This window comes from Amphiura filiformis, chromosome 12 (assembly GCF_039555335.1).
Source record: "Amphiura filiformis chromosome 12, Afil_fr2py, whole genome shotgun sequence".
Lineage (NCBI taxonomy): Eukaryota > Metazoa > Echinodermata > Ophiuroidea > Amphilepidida > Amphiuridae > Amphiura > Amphiura filiformis.
The window spans coordinates 5,505,746-5,530,026 of record NC_092639.1 but is presented as its reverse complement, the minus strand read 5'-3'; the positions used below and the strand labels follow the sequence as shown (position 1 = coordinate 5,530,026).

At 39.0% G+C, this 24,281-nt stretch overlaps 1 protein-coding gene across 1 annotated transcript in view; it reads left to right on the top strand.

Annotated features, from left to right (window-relative positions):
- The first annotated feature begins 10,661 nt into the window (after positions 1 to 10,661).
- LOC140165698 (FK506-binding protein 15-like) overlaps positions 10,662 to 24,281 on the top strand; it is a 126,449-nt gene continuing 112,829 nt past the window's right edge. Inside the window, 1 exon segment of the mRNA XM_072189007.1 lies at positions 10,662 to 10,837. Within this exon segment, the coding sequence (XP_072045108.1) occupies positions 10,785 to 10,837 (53 nt within the window). The 5' untranslated portion in view covers positions 10,662 to 10,784.

Genomic DNA, 24,281 nt, shown 5'->3' with positions numbered 1-24,281 from the left:
TTACAGCTATCAGGTTTCAAAGTAATTTTCTTTTAACAAAATTTGTTCTCTCCAAAGAAAATTAATTTCTGATAGATTTACTTAGTACATAGATTTGAACTTGTAAAAGGTTACCCCCCCCTTTTAAGGTATTGGCATATTTACTGCCTAAAATAAATTTGATTTTACTCAATTTGCAATCTAGCGGGTCCATTAGTTTTGAGGAGTTTTAAGAACTTTTGCAAATTGAATGTTTGCTTTATAAGGAGTGACAAGCTTTTCATCCCAGCTAAAACGTGGAGCACTAGTGACGTAAAAGTAAAGTGATCAGACTCATGCATGTTATCGTAAGTTTGAGTGTTCAGGTCGCATAGTGCCTGATGCGCTGTGTCTTTGGGCAAGGCACTTAATCTTGTTTGAGTCACTTCACCCAGGTGCAAATGGGTATCACCTTATGCTGTGAAGTAACAGACTGGTTGTGTGAGAGTAACAGCAATATGATTAGTGACTAGACATCTCCTCTGTGTATAATGGGGGGTGGGATTATACTCGAACGTGGGACTATACTCGGACGAATACGGTAATTGTCTTTTCTATACATACATAGTCAGAAAAATTGTTTATCTAAACAAAAATTAATGTTACTGTTGTTGGCAATATGAAAATATTAGTACCGTATTCTTTTTTCAAATCCATTTCTAAGGCGATGAAAAAAACCAAGCCTGTTTTACGGGCCCGGCTGGCCCAGAATTCGCATTTTGGAGAAATTTTTTTAAATATTTTGCTCAGCTAAAATCATGTAAAATCCACCGTTTTGGGGCCAAAATTTATTAATTTTGTCTGAAAATTAAAAAAAAATGTTTCCAAAAAACCCACACCCTACTTTAATAAAGGTCCATCCGCCCGTAGAACAGGTGATTTTTTCGTCGCCTAATGGAAGTTTCTACATTTTTTTAAAATTTAAATAAAAAAACAATACATGAGTGATATTATACAAATATTAACTGTCTATGAGTGTAATGGTGAAATATAATCACGAGGTGAAAGATGGATTGTTCCATTCCACGAGCGGAACGGAGAGAGGAATGGAACAATACATCTTTCACCGAAGTTATTATATTTCGACCATTACAATTAATTTAAGACAGTTAATATTTGTTTTATATCACTCATGCATAAATTCTATTACTAAAATACTATTTAAGGTAGGAAATACATTTTTCATCAACATAACACCATGTTTTGCTGTGATATACTTCACATTTTGGGGTCCACCCCATAACTAAATCGGCGAGTCCAAGAGTCAGCTTACGGCTTGGCGCGAGGCGCACTATGGCAGAGCACTGTGATAGTAAAGACTATCACACAGAGTGGGTGATGGTAAAAATGATAAATGGTAATCAACCAATAAACTGTCTAGAATTTATGTATGAGTGATATAATAAAGACTATCACACAGAGTGGGTGATGGTAAAAATGATAAATGGTAATCAACCAATAAACTGTCTAGAATTTATGTATGAGTGATATAAAAAAGAATATTAACTTTACTAATTGTCCCATTTCACTCATCTTAGAGGCTTGAAAAATGGAACAATCCACGATATGGTATTTACCCTTCACCTAACGATTATAATATAAAACCATCACACTCATGTATACTAACCCTTTGAATTGAATTACTTGAATTGGAACGTGTACCTTTTTAGTTCCATTTCAAAGTTTATTCATTTGTGACTAGTAATCCTCTATTATCTTCCTCTTTCTAGTTCTTTTGCTTTTGCGTAATTTTTCAGTGTCAAATTTTTCTGTCACTTTATGGGTTTCCAAATGTCTTTTTAGATGTCCGCTTCGTTTAAAGGACATTTCATAAGTTTCACATTTAAACATTCTTTCCCGGTATGGATCCTTTCATGACGCTGTAAGTCACCATGCTGACGGAAACTTTTGTTGCAAAATTTACACGTATGCGGTCTGATTCCAGTGTGAATACGAACATGGATTGTTAGTAGCCTTTTATGGGCGAAGCTCTTACCACAATCGCTACACAGGTGTTCTTCTTCCCCAGAGTGTATAGTTCGTTTATGAAATCGCAGTCCAGCGTATGATGTATAGGATTTATCACACTTCTTACAAATGTATGTTTTCAACGCATCACGATTACCATGTTGCATTTTCACGTGGACGATGATAGGCACGCTTTTGTGGTGAGTTTTCGCTTGCATTGTACACGGCCAAACTTTGGAACCATCGGAAGTAGTTTCTGTCTTCACACTATCATCATCTTCATCCGTCTTATCGTCATCTTTGTCATGTTGCTTCATGTGATCCACCAAAGTGGAGCGACACGCATATCTACGACCACACATATCACAATGAAACGGTTTCTCACCGGTGTGGGATCGCTCATGTGCGGCTAAATTATCCTTACGAATGTACGTTTTTTGACAATGCTTGCATGCAAACGGCCTTGGCAACGTTCCATTCTTGTAGTCATGTAGCTTCCTGTGGTGTATCATGCGGTATTTTGCTGCAAACCGCTTCCCGCATTCATCGCATTCATGTGGTTTCTCACCTGTATGTATTTTAATATGTCGTAATAAATGCTGATGACGTGTGAATGTTTTCTTACAATAAGTGCAAGTAAAGGTCGTTCACCTCGTGAACCGTTCTCATATGAATATTTAAATTATGAAGGTGTTTGAAACTATCACCGCAATTTCCACAGACATATGGCCTCTCTTGCGTGTGCGTTCTTAAATGTTGCGTCAGAATCTGTTTTCTGGTGAAAGCGTCGCCACAATGAGGGCACATATATGGGCGTATACCACTATGTGTTCTCAAATGTTCCGTCAAAGCTGTCTTCTGTTTGTACGTCTTACCACACACATCACAGCACCATGCTCTTAGCTCGCTGTGTACAACCATGTGTGATTGTTGATGACTCTGAGTTTTAAACCTGAGGTTACAACTTGTACACGGATATGGTCGACTTTCTTCATGAATTTTCAAGTGTTGCTTGAGTTCTACAGGGGAACTGCAGTTCAAGCCACAATTAAGACAAAGGTACGGATGATCTTGGCGGCGTGGGCGGCAACGTGTCGAGTTAAAGCTTTGATGGAACTAAAAGTACTTTTGCATGTGTGACACAGAATGTGAGGCATATGGACATCGTTGATGTGAACTTTCAGTAAATGCTGCGACAAGAACTCATCTGCACAGTAACGACAAGTAAATTGCCTCTTGGGAAACACATGATTGACCATGTGACGATAAAATGGTCGCTCTGAATCAAAGGTCGTCTCACACAATGGGCATTGATGTTGCGTTGATTGCTCATCATTATGTGACATCAAGTGTTTAAACCATGGTTTCATCGCTTTATAATTCTTCCCACATTTAGCACAGTTGTAACTGCCTTTGCTTGGTATGGACTTTCTAAACCGCACGATCCTTCTGCTATGAATCTTATACCAATGGCATTGATAGTTTCTTTTGTGGCGTCTGGTATGGACACTGTATCTCTCAAAATGATGGAATGGCATGGAGCAATATCGGCATCGATAGGGTGTCAGACATTCCTTCCACATGAAACCAGAGACGTGTGGGTCAGACATCTTGCTGCAAGACAAGCAAACAATCATTAGAAAATAATGTTAAATATTTCTTCATTTAAGGGGGTACTACACCCCTCGATGAATTTGTGTCTATTTTTGCATTTTTCTCAAAAACTAATAACACAGTGGTAAACTAGAGCGGTTCTCGGCTTGCGCGGTTCTCGACGCAAAGCGTCGGCCGCAATGCCTCCACATTGACTGAGATGTTGAATGTACCCACCAAGTTTCATGCCCATATGACGGTTTTTAGTAATTTGACCTCAGATGACAATGACTCTAAATGTTGACTGTATACCCACCAAGTTTCATGCCCATACGACAGTTTTAAGTTATTTGACCTCAGATGACCCCTATGTGACCCCAGATGACCCCAAAATGACCTTCAAAAAATTTGGTTCTAAATGTTTACAGTACCCACCAAGGTTCATGCCCATACGGCGTTTTTTGCTCATTTGACCTCAGATGACCCCTAGATGACCTTGAGTGACCTTGAACCACTAACCAAACCTACTGGAATTTGAAGACCGCCAACGACCATCCCTCCACTAAATTGCATCTCTTTACACCAAGGTTCATGCCCATACGACGGTTTTTGCTAATTTGACCTCAGATGACCCCTAGATGACCTTGGGTGACCTTGACCCACTAACCAAACCTACTGGAATTTGAAGACCGCCAACGACCATCCCCCCACCAAATTGCATCACTGTACATCTTACCAGTTCCGAGAAATTGCACCTGCAAGCTCGGACGGACAGATGGACGGACGGATGGACGGAAGGACGGACGGACAACCAGGAAACATAATACCTCCGGTGGAGGCATAAAAAAGTTATGTATATTATAGGGGCAAGGAATCCAATTACTACACTGGAATTTCAGTGACCCAAAACAAGCGGTTTGTTATTTATGATAAGAAATAAGGTACTGCTAGGATGTACCTCATTTTCTATCATACATACTGAACTGCTTGTCTTGAGTCACTGAAATTTCAGTGTAGTAATTGGATTCCTTGCCCCAATAATATACATAACTTTACATCAACCTTTCAACTGCCTGGAAGCAAGCCAAAGTTACCCCAATTTTTAAGAATGAAGACAAGTCTGATGTAAATAACTATAGGCCTATATCAGTGCTTCCAATTATTTCAAAAATTATTGAGTGTAGTGTACATAATCAGTTATACCATTATCTAACAAATCATGATCTCTTGAATTCATGTCAGTCTGGTTTTAGAAAAGAGCATTCTACTACCACAGCTCTACTTGATGTTTCTGCTCATATTTTAAACAACATGAATCAAGGTAAAGTTACTGGTGCTTTATTTATTGACCTCAAGAAGGCTTTTGATACCATAAATCATAGCCACCGTCTTCACAAACTTGAGAAATATGGTATCAATAATGAGGCTCTTCAATGGTTTTCTTCATATCTTAGTAATAGAACCCAATCAGTTAGTATTAATTCTACTTTATCTGACTTGAAAAATATTGATATTGGTGTTCCTCAGGGGTCAATCTTGGGTCCATTATTATTTGTGATTTATGTTAATTCCCTCCCTGATTGTATCAATTCAAAATATGTTATGTATGCTGACGATACTACTCTTCTTTTTAGTGCGTCTGATCAAGCATCTCTTCAATCAAACATGAACAATGATTTATCAAAAATTGCTTGCTGGTTTGAAGCAAATCAGCTAACATTAAACATCAAGAAAACCAAGTTTATGATCTTTGGGACAAAGCATGTTTTAAGTAATTTTACTAGTGTTTCTCTCTCCTATGGTAATGAGCCCATTGAAAGAGTAGATAAGTTTAAGTATTTGGGTGTATAAACTTTTGACCCATTTTTATCATGGAGTGAGCATGTTGATTACATTTCTTCAATTGTTTCAAAGCGTATTGGTGTTATTCGTAGAGTTAAATTTTATCTCCCATCAAGTACTTTGTATATCTAATGCTTTGATCTACCCACATTTTGACTACTGCAGTCCTGTTTGGTCTAACATCAATGTTGAGTACTCAAATTCTCTTCAAATTCTTCAAAATAAGCTTGCTCGTGTACTATTATCAGCTGATATCAGAACCCCAATTGATGTTTTAATGTCATCCCTTAATTGGGATAAACTTGACAAAAGATGGACAAATCAGCTTCTTTTGCTTGTTTTTAAATGTCTTAAACATGATGTGCCATCTTACTTGTCATCTAAATTTATTTTCACTTCCTTCACTCATGCCAAAAATACCCGTAGCCAATCATCAAATTCACTTGTAATTCCAGCCTGGCAAATCATACAAGGAAAATGTACGTTTCTTTATAGAGGTAGTACCTTTTGGAACAAACTTCCAACTGCTGTTAGATGCAACCTGTTAAATATGAGTGTCAATACTTTTAAATCAACTGTAATCAAGTAATTATCTTTAAAATTGCATGTTTCTTTTTTACATGTTGCTATTGCTATTTTGAATTTTATCTAATATGTGAAATGTTTATATTTAGTTATTGTTTGTATAATTTTAATTAATCAGGGTCTCATGGGAGACCAGTATTGTATTACTGAACTGAGTAACCCTGAATAAATAAAGATTTACTACTACATTTTTTTTCGTCTGTGCTCCCAATGAGTATATACACTAGCCTATTCTTTGGCAGAAACTGTATTAAAGCATATTCCACCCTGATGTGGCAGTGAAGACGTCAATAATTGTTGAAGCAGCTGTTTCGTGCACGCATCTATGTGCAGCATCTTTAAGGGGTGGTGCAATAATTATGTGTACCCCCGGGTGGGGGGGGGGGTGAATTTTCAAAATGGTCTGCCAAAAATCGCTTGCCCCCCCCCCCCCTTTGGTCGTGCCACAAACTCTTTGCCCCCCCCCCTTTTCCCTCGGCTATACATCCACATCTGGATACTACCGAGTACAGAAGTAGAAGTAGAAGTTTTGATGTGCCAAAAAAAATTTTCCCCCCACCTTAGACATGTAAAATTTTTGGGAACCTGGATTTATAACCTTAAATTGTCTTATCATTTATCAATATATATTATTTCGAAGTGAGCAGGAAATTCGCATATTTGAACATGTTTCTAATTCGTAATATAGAAACTAGGGCGTAAGTAATATAGAAACGGTGCCCAAAATATCTGTGCCAAAAATCGCTTGCCCCCCCTTTTAACCTGCCAAAAATCGCTTGACCACCCTTTTCCCTTTCGACCTGTCAAAAAATGCTTGCCCCTCCCCTTTGGACTGCCAAAAATCTTTGCCCCCCCCTATAATTCACCACCCGGGTACACATGATAATTGCACCACGTGGCGTGTGCATGTGTACGCCAGCGCAGAGCGAATACTAGCGATTTGTAACTGCACCTAATGAAATGCACAGGCCATCTTCTCAAGGTAGAAAAAGCCTTTTGGGCTAGTGGGAAAGTTAGTATTGCTAACTTGCTTTATTGTTCAGCAATGCAGAGCCCCTTCTGGCTACCTACGTTTGTCGCCCTCTATTGTCGAGATTCCACTATTGACTGTTCCATTTTTAGCATCTTCAGTTTTCTAGCTGCTACTTTTGCCTTATGTTCTCAGTTCCTAACTGCTGCTTGCACTTTCAACTTTCTCACTTTCAGCTTTATCAGCTCCATCCCTACCACCTATGGACTTGCGTCTGCCGTACATCGAGGATAAGATCCTGCATGCTCTGCAATCACGGAACAGGTTCGTCGACTTGGCACGCCTGCTCCCGCAGGGCCATAGGGTCGAGCAGAACAGCACCACCTGCAAAATCATAGTAGCGATGAGGGTGCCACTGACGGTTTCATCAGCCAGGCCTCACGGCAGCCATTACTACTTCTGCTCAATGGTGCCAAGCGTTTAGCATTTTTTGCAGCTTACCATGTATTTTACTTCCCACACTTGGCCTTAGGTTTGTTTTCTTATCAAGCATTCATGGCAAGCAAGCTCACATTATATCCCTTGCAGGCCTGCTTATCATATGACACAGAATTTAGGAAGCGTATGAGTAGATACCCAGCAGTTATGCATTGGGAATGTCCAGACCAGGACATCCAGTCCATGTCTTTCAGCAGCCCCTTGGCTCTCCAAGCATGGCCCAGCCCTCCTATCAGCCTGCACGCAAAGACCAGCGCGTGGCAGCACAGCCCACCAGCCAGGATGAACCATGCAAGCGTTTCAATATCAAGCAGTGTTCTACCAGCAGCTGCTCACGCCCACATGTGTGCTTCTTATGTGGGAAGCCCCACCCAGGCGCGGACTACTATGCCCTTACAAGTCGTACACCACAGCGCGCCTACCAACCACGCCAGTCGGAGCCAAAAAGCGGGCCACAGAGGAAGTTTTAACTTCCTCTAAACTATCCACCACTTTTCCCCTACTTCACCAGTCCACAATCCAACAGCTCTGCCCTTCAACTCCTATTCAGGTTGACTCCTTTGAGCATATGCTTCAGTCCCACCCTGATCAGATTTTGGTCAACAATGTCTGCGATGGACTTCGCAATGGTGTGGATATTGGTTTCCGTGGTCTCCGCACTGCGTTGCGCACCCCCAACATGCGCTCTGCCTTTGATAACCCAGAAGTGATTCGAGCTACGATACAGAAGGAACTTGAGTCTGGTTGGTCAGTGGGTCCCTTTGATTCACCCCCTTTTCCTGATTTTGTTGTCAATTCTATCGGGGTTGTCCCCAAGAAGTCTGGTACCTTCAGGATGATAACAGACCTCTCTCGTCCTGAGGAAGGAGTCAACCATGCCATCTGCAAAGATGATTACAGCTTATAATATGCAGGTGTTGATGATGCTACTGCCATCCTAAGTCATGTGGGCCCAGATGCCTACATGTGTAAACTTGACATTAAGGATGCATTTAGATTGATTCCTGTGCGCTGTGAAGATTGGCCTCTTCTCGGATATGAGTGGGAAGGAGAGTATTTCTTTCATACCAGGCTTCCTTTTGGTCTCAGGTCCAGCCCATTCCATTTCACTCAATTCTCTTCCTTTTTAGCTTGGATCGCCGGTCACCAGTGTAAGTCCTCGACAATCTTATACTACCTTGATGATTTCTGGTGTGGCGACGAGAAGGACAAGTGCTTGCAGACATTTATCACCTTCAAACATGTCTGTAATCAGCTCAACATTCCATTATCCCTGGCAAATTAGAAGGCCCAACCCCAATCATCACATTCCTGGGCATTGAGTTGAATGCACCCCATCAATCCCTGTCCTTACCACCTGAGAAGCTTCAACAGCTGCAGCAGGAACTAAGCGAATGGGACCCAAACAGGAAGAAGTGCACCAAACGTGATCTCTTATCCTTAATAGGGAAATTATCTTTCGCTTCCAAGTGCATTCCCGAGGTCGTATATTCTTCCGTGAGGCTCATAGACCTATCTATGAAGGCACAGAAGTTACATCACCGTCTGGATCTCACCATCGAGGCAAGACAGGACATTGCCTGGTGGGCCCGATTCCTTCCAGAATGGAATGGCACAGCCCATTTCATCGAACCTACATGGACACCAGCTGACTCCTTGCAGTTGTTCACAGATGCAGCTGCATCGGTTGGAGCAGGTGCTTACTTCATGGGTAGGTGGTTCTTCATTCCGTGGTCCCAGGAGATCAAAGACAATGAGTCCATCCATATCACATGGATGGAACTCTTCCCAATCGTAGTAGCAGCAAGAGTCTGGGGCAGTGCTTGGTTCGGTAAACGAGTCCTATTCCATACAGACAATAGAGCAGTCGTTGATATCTGGTATAAGCAGTCCTCACGGGCCCCACTGGTCATGTCTCTCGTCCGCAAGCTTTTTCTCACCGCAGCACAATACAATTTTCATGTTGCCATGACCCACATCCCAGGTCACACTAACACTTTTGCCGATTTGATTTCTCGTAATCTACAGGCCCAGTTCCATATTGTGGCGTCAGAAGCGGATCAGGATCCCACATTGATCCCAGCATCAATCACGGCGGACCTATTCCGCAACACCTAATTCAGCAATCTCAATGGCTTTTGGAGCACAGTGTTGCCAGAGGAACCAATGCCACTTGAAAACAGGCAGCAACATGTGGGAGAAATTTTGTCGTTGGCACTCTATTAGCATTTTTCCCGCAACCGAACGAAGCCTTTGTCTCTTTGTCGCCCACCTATCCCTCTATGGGTATAGCTACTCTTCAGCTAGGACCTACCTTGCCGCAATTACGTTTGCCCACAATTTACGTGGTTTTGCTCTAGACCTACCATCCATGCCCATCCTCCAGCGCACCCTCTGTGGCCTCCGCCACACATCACCTCCCGTGGCATCTCGCCTACCCCATTTTACAAGGAATACATCATTATTTTGCCACTTCCACCATCAATCTGTTTGACCAACATTGTCTTTGGTCTTGTTGTTCGCTGGCATTTTTTGGCTGCTTCCGTATAGGGGAGCTGCTTCCGTACATACAATAGTGCCTGGAAAAAGGAGGAGGCCCTTTTTTATTTGTTGTTCTGAGAGTTACACCCCCCCAATGATCACAAAACCTTCCTAAAATGTTTCTTGTATCTTAACAAGGCTATAGAAAGCATCCCAACTTTCTAGACATATTTTTTGAAAAGTTATTACTGAATTTTTCAAAAAATAAAAATTTATTTGAGAAAACCTCAAAAAAGGAAGCGGGAGGGGACGTGAAACATGTTTATTTTTTTATTTGGCCTAATATTTATTCATACCTTTTTAATAATTATTTAAAATCAAAATGCAACATGAAAAAAGCTACCTACGCTACTAAAATGAAACACACTTCTAGATACAACTAAAAATTAATGCATGAATACATTTGTCAATTAATATGAGAACAATTACCTGCAGATTCATGCGATATTTGTAGCAAAACAATCCCAAATCGTATTAAACACAGTCCAATTGTTGTCACCAGGGCTGTCTGTATGTACCGATAGCCCGTCATTAGCATCATATCCCGAGACCTCAATTTACGTTACTACTACGTACAACAGGGAGAAAAGGTCAAACTACGACCTCTGTAAACTATAATAAGCCGGCGGAATGCTGGGAAATTCGCCATCTTTGGGGGAGGGTCACGGCTCACGTCACGGGATGTGCATAGGAAACCAACTTTATATGTAAGAAAGTTACATGTAGAAGCAGTTTTACACAATTTATTTGGCCTAAACGTGAAGTCACAATGTTCTTCGATGACGAAAATGAAGAAGGGGGAACATTTGGAGCTCCTGGAGGGTACGGTTTGATTTGTTTATCTCGTAAAATTTATACTCAACAAAACAACATGAACAAGGAATTGAAAACATTACATGATACACCATGTACACTAACACTGTGATATTCAATTTCAAGCATGAAGCTGTGCATGAATTTTGATGCAATGTTTTGCACTGCTATGCTAATGTAAACCATAAAATAGTCAGAATTGTATGATTCGTTTATTACATATAGATCTAATTTATGTATCGCAATGCCCAGCCCCAACTTACTACTATTTAGGTAACCCAGGGCCAGGCATATACCATGTATACCTGATCTCATGTACCAATAGTACCTTGTGTATTGTACATGATTCGGCGAGTATACTTCAGCAATAGCGAATAAGTGGTCGTTTTTTACTCTGTTCAAAACGTCACATGTACACAAAATACAGCCCCCGAAATGGTCTACTTTTAGCGTGCCTTAACTCCGAAACAGTTTAGTCAAAGTTAAAAATGCGATCCCCAACCCTTTGCTTACCTTGGACGAATTTGTAGTAATTCCCGCTAGCTCCGTGTTGAAAAATGTCCGGTACTTGCCCGGTACAAACATAGAAATGGCTAGTCACGATTATGCACTTTCAGTTTCCCACACGTTTGAGCGGGAATTGGATTGCGATTTTTCGATGTCTAGTGAGCAAATTTTTTCAATATTTTGAGAAAATTATGTCAAATTTTCTATTCTATATTGTTTGGTAATAATGTCTTTTGCCAATAGTATGTTTAAAGTTTTAATTTTGTGTTTTTGATCGCCAAGATCGGATAGTTTCGTTTCCGATTCGAATTCTGAACCCTTCCCAAGCGTGCCTATTTCCGCAGACCTTTGACCATAATTTTGCCTTTTTGGACACTAAAATGCTTTCGATCCTTAATTTTGTTTCAACCGAGTCTTAAATTATCAAGCACAATACGGTTGGTACCACTTTTATATACATTTATGAAATTGTAAAGATTTTTTTTCAAGTTTCTAACCGGCGCAAATCGTTAAGTGTGTATTTCCCATTGACATCCAAAATGGCGTAAGCCAGTCCTCAATATACATAGGTACGGCGTATATAGGACTGGCAAGCGAGTCTAGAAATGGCCACATTTGCTTCAGTCCTGGTATGAATATTTCTTCCGTAATCCAATGGTTCCAACGTGGCATCACGATGATAGTCTCCTACACAACCAGATTGTGTCGGCCTGGCGCTTCGTTGATCCTAATCGCTAAAGTGAGGACAGCGTGAGCTCTTACCTGCGTAAAAGTCTGTTCGACAAAGGCGATTGTGAATAAGGATGATTGACAGCGCCGTTCATTGGGCGGAGCCATTATATTACGGCATGACAGCAGACAGGTTGCGCTGTCCTCTGACCTTGACTGTTCGTCACGTAGACATACCGTGACCTGGGTACACGTACAAAGCTGGGGGATGCGACTGCGCAGTGTCCGATTTACAAATGTTTTCCTACCTGCACTGGTGCATGTAGCCCAAAATTTCTACATGCACAGCAAAAAGTGTACATGCACCAAAATTAAAGCAAACATAAAATCACATTGAATCACGATCATTGTCAGTTAAGCTTGTAATAATATTCCGGCTCCACTGTCATTGTCATTTTATGCCGATCACTCGCCGATTTCTTAGCCAAAACACTGGATGCTGTGGCTTCATCTGTTCTAGAACTAGTCGCCGATGAGGTGCACGATTTCCAGAATGATGCAAGTGTTTTTGAGCTATTTCCTTTTTTGCTGGACATTATTATGATTATTTTCCGTACGTAAACAAATATTTCCCACGGTTTAAATTCTGGTTCTTTTTTTTCAATGAAATGAAAATGACAGCTTCTACATGTGCAAGGGTATCGGGAATTGGTGGATGACGTCACTTTACGCTAGCCCCTCTAAGGGAAGTCATAGTCTCGGACCAGAGTGTATGTGGCTATCTCGAATGTTTGTTAGGATCGACAAGTATCAGACCGACGCAAACTGGCTGTGTAGGACACTAGGGAAGAAAATGAAAAAAAGTGACAGTTCTCACGTGATAGGGGTATCGGGAATTGTCAATTGCGTGATTTGCACCAGCCCTTCTAATGAAGTCAGGATATTGCGCTAAAAATAGATTGGGTTTTTCCAAATCGGACTGACTGCTTGTTTACTTTTGTATATTGCCTTGTCATATCGCTAGCGCTAAAATCGTACATGCTGGCGTGCAGGCAGGTAGTGAAAAGCTGCATGCACAGAGGGAATGTTACATGCACTGGTGCAGGTATGCAGGTGGTAAATCGAACACTGCGACTGCGGCCGCCATTTTGACACGCGGTATCTACTCTTCAGAAAAATTACTTTTGTTGACGTTTTATATCAAACAATTTTCGATAACGGATTTCTACTAGGATTTCAATTTTTTATTAATGAAGGTGCATGTAGTTTTGAGGAATAACACGGGATGTTTGAGTTTTATTTCAACTGGTGGTGTAGGAAGGTGAGTGAATTCGTGAATGAGGCCGGGATTGAGGTTTTGTTGTTTCAACGATCCGATAGTAGGATCTTAAACGAGGCTAAAATGTCTAATGACGCCATGTTTACATGAAAACATTAGCTGCTGCGAGGTCAGTGTCGTTGAATTCGTTACCTAAATTTCTTTCAGGATATTCTGATTTCACTTATTTATGATGTGTACGAAAATTCACCATATAAACTCAAAAGTATGAATGCAAGCTGTTATTGCTGACAATAGAAACATTGTTGCAAATTCATTAAAAACAGGTATGTATTACAGACGTTCTTTGGCCGAAACGAGATACAGGCTAGTTAGGCAGTCTAACCCAGGCAAACCTTAGTTAACACATTTGCTAGTCAGCCAAATTCGCCGACAATGTCAATGCATATTTACATAGAAATTTAAAACAACTGGCCGAAGAAGGAAACGTACATAAATATGTTTTCTATACTTCACTTGACCCAAATATATGAATTTTTATGGTGATAAGTCACTCGCACATGGAATTTTAGAGGGATTTGGATAGCAGTTCCATTAAAAATAGCTGCTATCATAATGAGACTAAGATCTAGAAACACCCCCGAAATGCCGTTTTGGGGAATTTTGCTAGCTGAAACTTTTTGATGAAAGTCAATCTTTGACAAGATGTAACTTTGCTACGGAAAGTGCTATGAAAAAATGGTTTTCAGGTTTGGCTTTGTTTACTCAAGGGCTTTGATTTGATATATAAAATGATGCAGTTTGATGGCAAATTTGAATTCACCTAGCATACCTATACTATTTAATACTATAGTATAGAAAAATTATTAAATTCTTGTACATCGTAGAACATTCAACTACGCTTGTTACTCGCGACTAATCATGCTAATGCACGAGCGTACAACGCTACTCTACGCGTCCATATTAGCGATGTTATCTGCGTACAACAGCTTGCGACGCACAGCCACGCAAAGAGTTAGAGTATGTTACACGATGCACACAAATTAAATAATTTTTCGATAGTTAAGTTCCCGGGTTAAGTTAAGTTTAAGACGTTTTAGATTGGAAAAATAGAATTCTGTTGGTCGGCATTCCACAGTCATGACATTTGTCTCACGCATAATTACCATTACTGGTTAATGGTTATCGCATATGTTTGGGGGGGTCAATGTGCCACAATCAAACTTCTTACCAAGTTAAAATTATGCAAATTTCCTAGCACTGCCCCACGAATCGTGTGCGTAGGATCAGTGAAATTTTTGTAAAATTTGGTAAAAACACCTCGTGCATATTGTCCGTCTCCGTTGAAAAACTGGATCCTCCGCAGTAAAATCCATCATGACCACTTGAAATAAGCTTCCAGCTAAGTCAGAAAAAATATACCATGTAACAAAAAATTATAACCAAAATTACAGGTAATGAAATTTGAGTACCGGTATCTTCAGTCATCAAAATTTTTGCTCATTTGACGCCAGAAAAAAGTCCATTTTCAAACGGCAATATTTTCCAAACGGAACCATTGATTTTCATTCTGTCTTCGCCAGGGCCCAGCAGCCATCTTGAATATTACAAAATAGATGAATAGATGCATATGTCTGAGCCAGTAAGGTCAAAATTCATTCATAAAACCATGTCGGGTCAATTGCAACGATTCTGATTGGCCGAATAAGACCACATGCTTGTGATGTGTTGGGTTCATGAATATTTAATGAGGAGCGCGCTCCTGCCTGACACAGTAAAAAAAAGATAACGGGGATCACCAAAAGTCCGATGCTATGCACTTTGCATGCTTAGTGGTGCATGGCGTGCTAACCGACTCCTTTATTTCTAACCGTACAGCGTGAATGGGGGTAGTTAGTTCGTGTGTGCAACATGGCGATTAAATATTGAAGTGGGCCTTTGAAGTCGGCATCTTGATGTTGATGGTTACTTGAGAACTCTAGCTTTGAAATTGCACACAATAATAGTACCGGTAATAATTTACTTGCGCATTCGATGCTAGAAAGTATGTTGCTATCATTTTTCGGTCAGACAGCATTGACATGTTTTGCAACTGAAAGTTATTTCGGTGAGTCAACTGTACATTGTATCTTTTTTTTGTTGCCTATTTTTGAACAGTCCAAAATTTTGTTGAAGTGCAATTTTAGCAACATTTGTGATTTGATCGCCCGTCGTGATCAGCTGTGTTTACTTCTGAACTTTCATCGCTTTTCTTTACACAGTGTCATGCTTCCGTGAATCCGACTAGAGTTTGAATGCAAATTAAAGGTCTCTAGCCTCAAATGTGAAGCTATCGGTGAGAAAATTCATGGATATACTTCTCAAGCAAGTTGATGGTTTCTAGCTTGGTCTTGAAGGTCTTGACATTGAGTGTGGTGCATATGTCCTGGTCGACTCGAGTTTCATCACTGATATTGGATATTTGAGGTCAACTTGTAAATTTGGTCTCATATGAACAATTCAAATCCTATTGCAACCATTATTATGTTTTATGTGTGAAAATATTGGATCCAAAACATTATAGGCCTAATGATAAAATTGAATGCTTTACGGGTTACACCCAATATTTATTGGCCTCGCTATGAGTTTTAAAATAATAAAAACTCATAGCTCGACCTATAAATATGGGGTCAATTGATCTAATTTTATATCATAGTCAAACTAGGGTCATAGCTGCACTATGGGAACCCCATCTATTGGTGGAGATTAAAGGTTGTATACTGAGGTCAAAGGTCATTTGAGGTCAACTTGTAAATTATTTAAGACTTTTGGTTAAAATTTGGTCTCATATGAACAGTTTAAATCTTAAGAGGGTACTACACCCCTGCCCAATTTTGTGCCTATTTTTGCACATTTCTCAAAAATTATAGCGCATTGGGGACAAGTAAGATGTGTATATTATAGGGGCAAGGACTACAACTACTGCACTGGAAATTTTATTTCAGCACAGGCAACAGTTGTGGAGTTATAGTCAAAAATGAGGGAAAACCATTATTTGATCAATAAATCAATAACTACTTGCTTTGAGTTGCTGAATTTTCAGTACAGTAGTTGCAGTCCTTGCCCCTATAATATGCATATCTTACTTGTCACCAATGCGCTATAATTTTTGAGAAAAAATGCAAAAATAGGCACAAAATTGGCCAGGGGTGTAGTACCCCCTTAATGCAACCATATTATGTTTTGATGAATCCAAGTGTGTGAAAATATTGGATTCAAAACATAAATACAGTATTAAACCACTCAGGTATAAGCCCACCCACCTAGATGGCAGATTTCAGTTCAAAAATGGGGGTGGGCTTATAACTGAGGAAGGGCTAGTGCTTGAATATAAAAATATAGAACAATCACCACCCATTTGTATATGCCCAATGTACCAGTAATTTCTATCATCTATGTCAATTTCTTAAAATTATAAGTGTGGAATGTTAATTATCAACTGATATTTTTTTTATATTAATTTTTGTTCTTAAATATGAGAGCAAAGCATTGATTTGATTTAGAAGAACTTGGCCAAAATTTAGTACTGGGCTTATACCTGAGTGCACCCTTGTTCCCAGAATGTTTTGAAAAATAGGGGGTGGGCTTATAGCCGAAGGTGGGCTTATACCCGGGTGGTTACGGTAATGATAAAATGCTTTACTCCCAATATTTATTGGTCTCGCTATGAGTTTTAAAATATTGGACTCCACTACGTCTCGTTCAATATTTTTAAAACTCATAGCTCGACCAATAAATGGGATCAATCAATCCGATTTTATATCAAATTTGGGTCAAATACTCTGCATTATGGGAACTCTCATCAATTGGTGTTGTTCAAGGTCATACTGATGTCAAAGGTCGTTTGAGGTCATTTTGGGTCATTGCTGCACTATGGGAACTCTCATCTATTAGTGGTGTTCAAGGTATACTGAGGTCATAGGTAATTTGCGGTCAACTGGTAAAATACCATTATTTAAAAAGATTTTGGTCAAAATTAGGTGTCCACTGTCAACACATTTGCTGCTAGAACAGTTTCCCACTCAGTGTGGGGGTGCACTCGCCCATGTATTGTCTATGCAAACACAGTTCCATGCATTAAGTCCCAAACCTGATAAATGATGTACAGTATGCATGCTGTTGTCCAATCAAGGTGATATACTGAGGTCATAGGTCATTTGAGGTCAACTTGTAAAATAACATTATTTTAAAAGATTTTGGTCAAAATTAGGTGTCCACTGTCAACACATTTGCTGCTAGAACAGTTTCCCACTCAGTGTGTGTGTGCACTCGCCCATGTATTGTCTATGCAAACACAGTTCCATGCACTAAGTCCCAAACCTGATAAATGATGTAGGCCTACAGTATGCATGCTGTTGTCCAATTTAGGCCTAAAACAGGGTGTTTCAAGAAATTCCTTATTCCACCAGAAAACATTAACCAAACTCTTTCCTGATTTGTGAGTAAATAGAGAGGACCTTCCTTTAAAGGAGGATTTCGTGATCCTAGCATCCTCTTTTTATGACATTTTCCAGTACATATCCACGAAAAAAGCCTATTCCCAAAATTTCAGTTGATTCCGATTTTGTGTTTGCGAGTTATGCATGATTATGTGTATTACACTGCTCCATAGATAATGCGTTGTAATTTCGTTCTGGTGCACCAGAACGAAATTCAAATTTCACGATATCTTTGCAAAATGAATTAATCTGCAAGAAATATTTTGTACATAAACATTATGTAGCCAGAGGTTTCAGTGATATAAAAATCTCAACTTTTTTTGAGAAAAGTGGGGGATGAGGCTGTGGATCACGAAATGCCCCTTTAAGCGACGAAAAAATAAAACCCTGTTCTACGGGTCCGACCGACCCAAATTTTACAAGAATTGGGAAACAAATTTTTCCTGTACAAATGAATGCTGACCCAAATTTGGAAAATATCAAGAACAAATTTTTTTTTGGTATTTCCCGAAATTGCAAAATACTTACAGATTTAGATGATTTTTGGGGTCATTTGCAAAAAAAAAAAAAAGACCCGACCGACTGACCCTACTTGAAAGGTCCATCCGCCCGTAGAACAGGGTTTCTTTTTTTTGTCGCCTTATCAAGGGATCAACTTTTTTAAAAGGAAAAATCAATGAGTGTTATGCATCAGGTGTTGAAATGCAATTATCTCTGAATTGGGATTGATTCAGACAAGCAAACTTGTAACATACTTAAACAATTTAACTATTTTTGAAGACAAAATGTGCAGATGTTAAGAAATTGAACAATGTTTAGGGCTGTGCAATAATTATGAGCCCCCCAAAAAAAAAACATTTCCAAACAGTTTGCCAAAATCGCTTGTCCCACCCCTCTCGGCCCGCCAAAAATCGCTTGCCACCCCTCTCTGCCCGCCAAAAAATCTTCGCCCCCCCTTTGCACATGCCAAATTTTTCGGATCCCAATTGGCAAACCTTAAATGGTCTATATGCATGTTGCGAGCGCAGCGAGCAGGCAAATTTGCATATTTAAGCGTTTCCGTACGGTTTTCCTAAGCCTTTTTAGAGTGTTTGATTTAAAAGGCGCCCCAAGAATGTGTGCCAAAAATCGCTTGCACCCCCCCCCTCTCGGCTTGCCAAAAACTTCTTGCCTCCCCCCTTTCGCTCGCCAAACATTTCTTCCCCCCCCCCCCAATTTTCCCCTCCCCCAGGGCTCATAATTATTGCACAGCCCCTTAAGCCTACCAAAACCCATCTCAAATTATGCACTTCTGACCACCATGTCCATTTCAGATATATATGCTACCCATCATGGCTTCCATGCACACACAGTCTATTGCTCAGTGTAGTAAAGATAACCTTTGAGTTGGAGCAAATTTCTCAGAATGAGAATAATAACTGAAATGAAAGAAATCCCACTGGTTACTTTTGGCCATTGAACATGCAGTTCTATTGGAGGACATAAAGTCATAATGTTGAACTTTGCTCTGTTGACATGTACAAAGACAACAAATTTAGCCAATTCTATTAAGGTGCAAGTTGGGACATGTGTAAACATTATATGCCAAAAAATTGGGTTTGAAAAAAATTGACCAATTTCATATTATAAGATCGTACATTATGGCTTAAAAGATAAGAACTAATAACACTGATTCCATACATTGTACATTGGGTAGATGATTACTGGTATATATGTCAAAAATATGACAGACATCTTTCCATTTAGGCCTATAGTTAGAATTTAGATGCCACATTTTGCCATTTAATTTTAAGGCGCCATCTTGTCAACTTCCATATATCAAGTATCATTTTAGGAACTTTGTGGTGTGATTAGTGATTAGTCGTTCCACCCTAGATGTGAATCTGCTGATCTCAAATCACTTTGCTTGCTAAATCGGCTCATCCAATCCTGATCCGGATAATACATGTACGATAAGATGGGGTCTCAGACCTTCATTTTTGAGGAGCTCGATTGCACCGTCCAGAGCTCCTACTGTATACAGCTCTCCTTTTTAGGAGTATGATTTACTGAGCTCCTCACTACTTGAATCCCTATGTATTAATACAGATATTATAAGATTGAGCTCCTTGTTGAGTACCTTAGTAAACTCAGGAGAGTGATTAACAGAGCTCCTGCAATTTTCAGAAATGAAAGCCTGGGGTCTGGTGGACCATGTCTGTATGTTCTTTTTTCCCTTCCACCAGGCCCAAGTACAGGTGAATAAAAATGGAAAATGTCCTACATTGTTTGAAAAATCAATTAAGGTGGCCTCTTTAATCGATGATTATCAACTTCATTTAAAAATTAACATTGGCAAAACAAGACAATGGAAAGTATAGAGGCAGCTTGCATATTTTGAGTTGATAATATTGCATAGGATATTCAGAATTCAAATGCAGGGTGAGTGCAGATCCTTGAAAAGCCATAAAAATGCTTAAAAGGCCAAAAAAGTGCTTGAAAGTATTTAAAAATAAAATTATTTTTTCATGGCCGTGAACAATTTGTGGAAAATTGTGGATAGATTTGAATCGGTGCATTTGCGGTTGCTTCGCCAGCATACGGACAAATCGCCCTTCTATAGAGGCCTTGCATGTGACGTATCATCCCGTAAATATGGCGGACTACTCAAATGCATTCAACAAAAGCATGATTGCAATCTACCGTGACAGTTCGTCTCGCTCATATAACCCTGCACTACGATCGAATAGGTTGATGACAACATTTGATTGAATGGACTGCACTCCGCCATAACTACGGTGAAGGACACCGGTTCAAATCCTTTGTTTGGAGCCAATCGATAAAAAGAATGCAAGGCCTCTATGCCGTGTATATGGTCATTTTCACGGTAAAGGGTGTAACTTTTGATGTGTAGGGTCAAAATTTCAAACCACTTAAATTTGTTTCTGTTTACTGTAATCATGCATAGAAGCAACTTAAATTCCAGTAAAATAGTGTTTCAAGGCTTAAACCTTTTGATTTCTGATAAAAATTTGACATTTCCATAACATTTTGGTTAAAATCTAAGAAAAAATGTATTTTACATAAGCTCAGAAAATTATGACATGAAAGCTGGAATACATGTGAAATCCCATTCCAAAGTAAGTCAACAGATATAAGTTAAATTTTATACCATGTTTTGCTATGTTTGTAATTGCAATTTTGAAAATTTTTAACATCAAGGGTCATTTGCAATGGAAATTTCCCAACCTTAAACATATTTTTTAAGTTTTAATTGGGTTCCTAAAATAATTTGAATGTCTAACTTCATGTACAAATACTACTTGATGAAAGGAACCTCCCAGCCAAGTTTCACAGAAATCGGAGTTATTTTTAGAATTGGCAATTCAAGCGATTTGTGTTTCGGAGGCTTCAGTTAACAACACAGGTGATCATAAAAGTAAAATATTTGGCTAACTACTACAAGTTGACATGAAAAAATAGGCAAAAAATATCACAATTACCAATTTTCATGCTTTGCTTCTAAGTATTGAATTTCAGTTGTGACAAAAATTAAATTATCACAGCAAGTCATTTTTTTTTTGTTTCGGAGGCTTCATGTTTACAATGGTTAAACATGGCAGAAGTAGTTTTTTTGAAAACAACACTGTTGGGATCATCTAAGCTGTTATTTTCTTGTGTGTATTGAATCAATGATTCTATGCGGCAGATATTGCAGATTTATAACATGATAATTTTTTCACCCATTTGTTAAGTATGGTGTTATTTGCATGTGAAGCCTCCGAAACGGGCTTTCTTGGATATCAGTATATTTTTCAAGCATTAACCATAATATCAATTTTTTTTTAATTTATGACATTCTGCACATATCATGCAACAATTACAATGCAGATATCAATATGGAACATACCAATTTAGATATGCATAGATGATAATTAAGTTTACTGTTGTTTCGGAGGCTTCATTTGTTTCGGAGGCTTCAATTGTTAACGGAAAGTTTGTATTGGGTCCCATTTTCAAACGGTGATATATATCTCCATGATTTAAAAACAAGTGACTTGAGGATCTACTTTGCTACATTTTGATAAATAGATTGGATGAGCTCTTTTATTTATATTTGCCCAAGCTTGCTGAACAGTTTGTTTCGGAGGCTTCAAAAAGTTAACGGAAAATCGGCTCTTTGAAGTCAAGATTTTATAAAAATTTTAAAAGCTTGCAAATCAACTAATTTTTGTTACCCATTTCAAGTTAAGATATCAACTGTTATGAATCAAGAAGAAGTGAAGAAATAACCAAGAATTATGAACCAAAGCTATACCCACAAAGTTTGTTAACAATCGCTAACAGAAAATGAAACATCCGAAACGACAAATATCGAAGAAAAAAAAAAAAAAATACAGGGCTGTTCACAATTAAATCTAATGTGGCAGTGTTTACTGAACATATGACCGCACTTTCAGGATAAGAAAAATTATCCATGAACTAACTGAAGAAAACACAGGGTTTTACAAAAATGTTACTGTTTTTACAGTTTTTCAAAATGGCAATATTAGGTACATTTAAGCCTGCTAAAACTGAACGCAGTAACTCCCGAAGATGATTATGCTACCCAAGGTAGCTGCTAACTAGATGACTTATGTGGCCAAAAATCATGGAATTCTGTGGCTTTATTAGAAAACTACGGATCAAAATGTTAAAAATCCAAAGTTACACCCTTTACCGTGAAAATGACCATATGCCTGTGTGGTTAGGTTAGCGCACAATTCAAATCTGGTACTGCAAATCCGATCATGAAACGAGACAGATTATTTCCCTTCATTCATGTTTTAACCAGTTTAGAAGTGTGAACAAACTGGTTTAAAAACTTTGAAAATGTAAAAAACACATTTTTCTTGGATTTCAAAAATCAGGGTATGGTATTGTTGGTACAATAAAACTTGTTCACAATTTGGTTCTTGCAGTCAAAAGGACAAGTTTTGTAGCCTAATCCCAGATAGGAAACCATTTCTCACATGTGAAATGCTATTCCAGTTGAAATCCATATACCCACTGACATTGAAAACATGCCCTTAATCATCCACCCAGGGAGTGTGAATTTACCTGAATGGCAATTCCATTTGAATTATACACCCTTGTGTGGAAGATTAAGGTCATGTCTTCCATAGAAGGTGTATGGATTTCAACCAGAACAGCCCAGTCTGAGATGAAATGCCAAGTTATAGGATTTATTAACGGTTTCCTCATTCCCATGATTCTACCAAGATTGTCACATTGTTATTGTGTGCTGTCCTGTGTTGCTATGCGATGGTGTATGCCCAGAGAAGATATCTTACACTTCCCATAATGCATTTCTTCCATTTCAATTTTCTGTACTGGTTTGTATGTTGTGCCACATGGGTCGATATGCGAAATAGTGAACAGAGCACATGCAGATCTTGCAAAATATGTTTATTTCTTGACTAGCGACCCATGTTCACTCGGCCAGTTTATTCTTAAAATGAAAACAAAGGAAACCTGTACAAAATAATGGGAGCATTAGGGACTTAGCTAGGATTTTGAAGTTGCCCGTCGTTTTGAACAACAGTGCCCGTCGAAAATTGGTCAATATCGCCCAAAATGGCCTAAAAAGTGTAAAATGGTCCAAAATTGCAATTTTTTGCCCGTCTCAAATGACAATTGCCCGTCGAAAAAGACGCTAAGTCCCTGGGGAGCATCACTATGATTTGATGAAATGAAGGGATGTATATGTTGCAAAGGATTCTGGGAAGGGTAAGATATTTTCTCTGGTGTATGCCTAGCATCAAAAAATTACATGATGTAGTGCATGGGCAAATTGTTAATTGAATCAAAAATGATATTTCCATTTTACGCAATGTCAGAAGGCTTCATGTAAGAAGTACCATGTTCATTGAATCAGGAAAGTTGAGAGATTTCTCAGCTATCCTGATTGAATTTGAATATATTTAAACTATTTCAAAGACAAACTGATTATTAATGTTATGTAGGCCTATGTATGCTTGAAACTCAAATAGGGCATACCGTATTGTTTGTAATAAACGCCCCGGGGGCGTTGCATTTTTCCAAAAGGGGGGCATTTATTGGAAGTGAACTGTCAGTGAAAAAAGCTTAAAAATCGGGTTCAATTTCCCGATGGTGCTCCTATTAAAAGGAGGGATTTACGACTGTACATGATGGCGGTGCCCACGGAAAATGATATTTTAGTGGGAAATACAACAAAATTACACCTGTAAGTGCATGGAATTAGTGAAATTCTACCATAATTAGGCAATGAAATGCATGGGAGTTGAGTCATAATAGGTTTTGTCTATTCAATTTACGATCATGACTGACATGACTGATGCAAGTTTTAAGCTTACCTACACGATATGTCATGGAAATGTTCGCATTTTTGTCAATTTTTCACAGAAAGGGGAGAGCGTTTATTACAAACAATACGGTATTTAAACTATTTCAAAGACAAACTGATTATTAATACTACAATGTAGGCCTATGTATGCTTGAAACTCAAATAGGGCATATT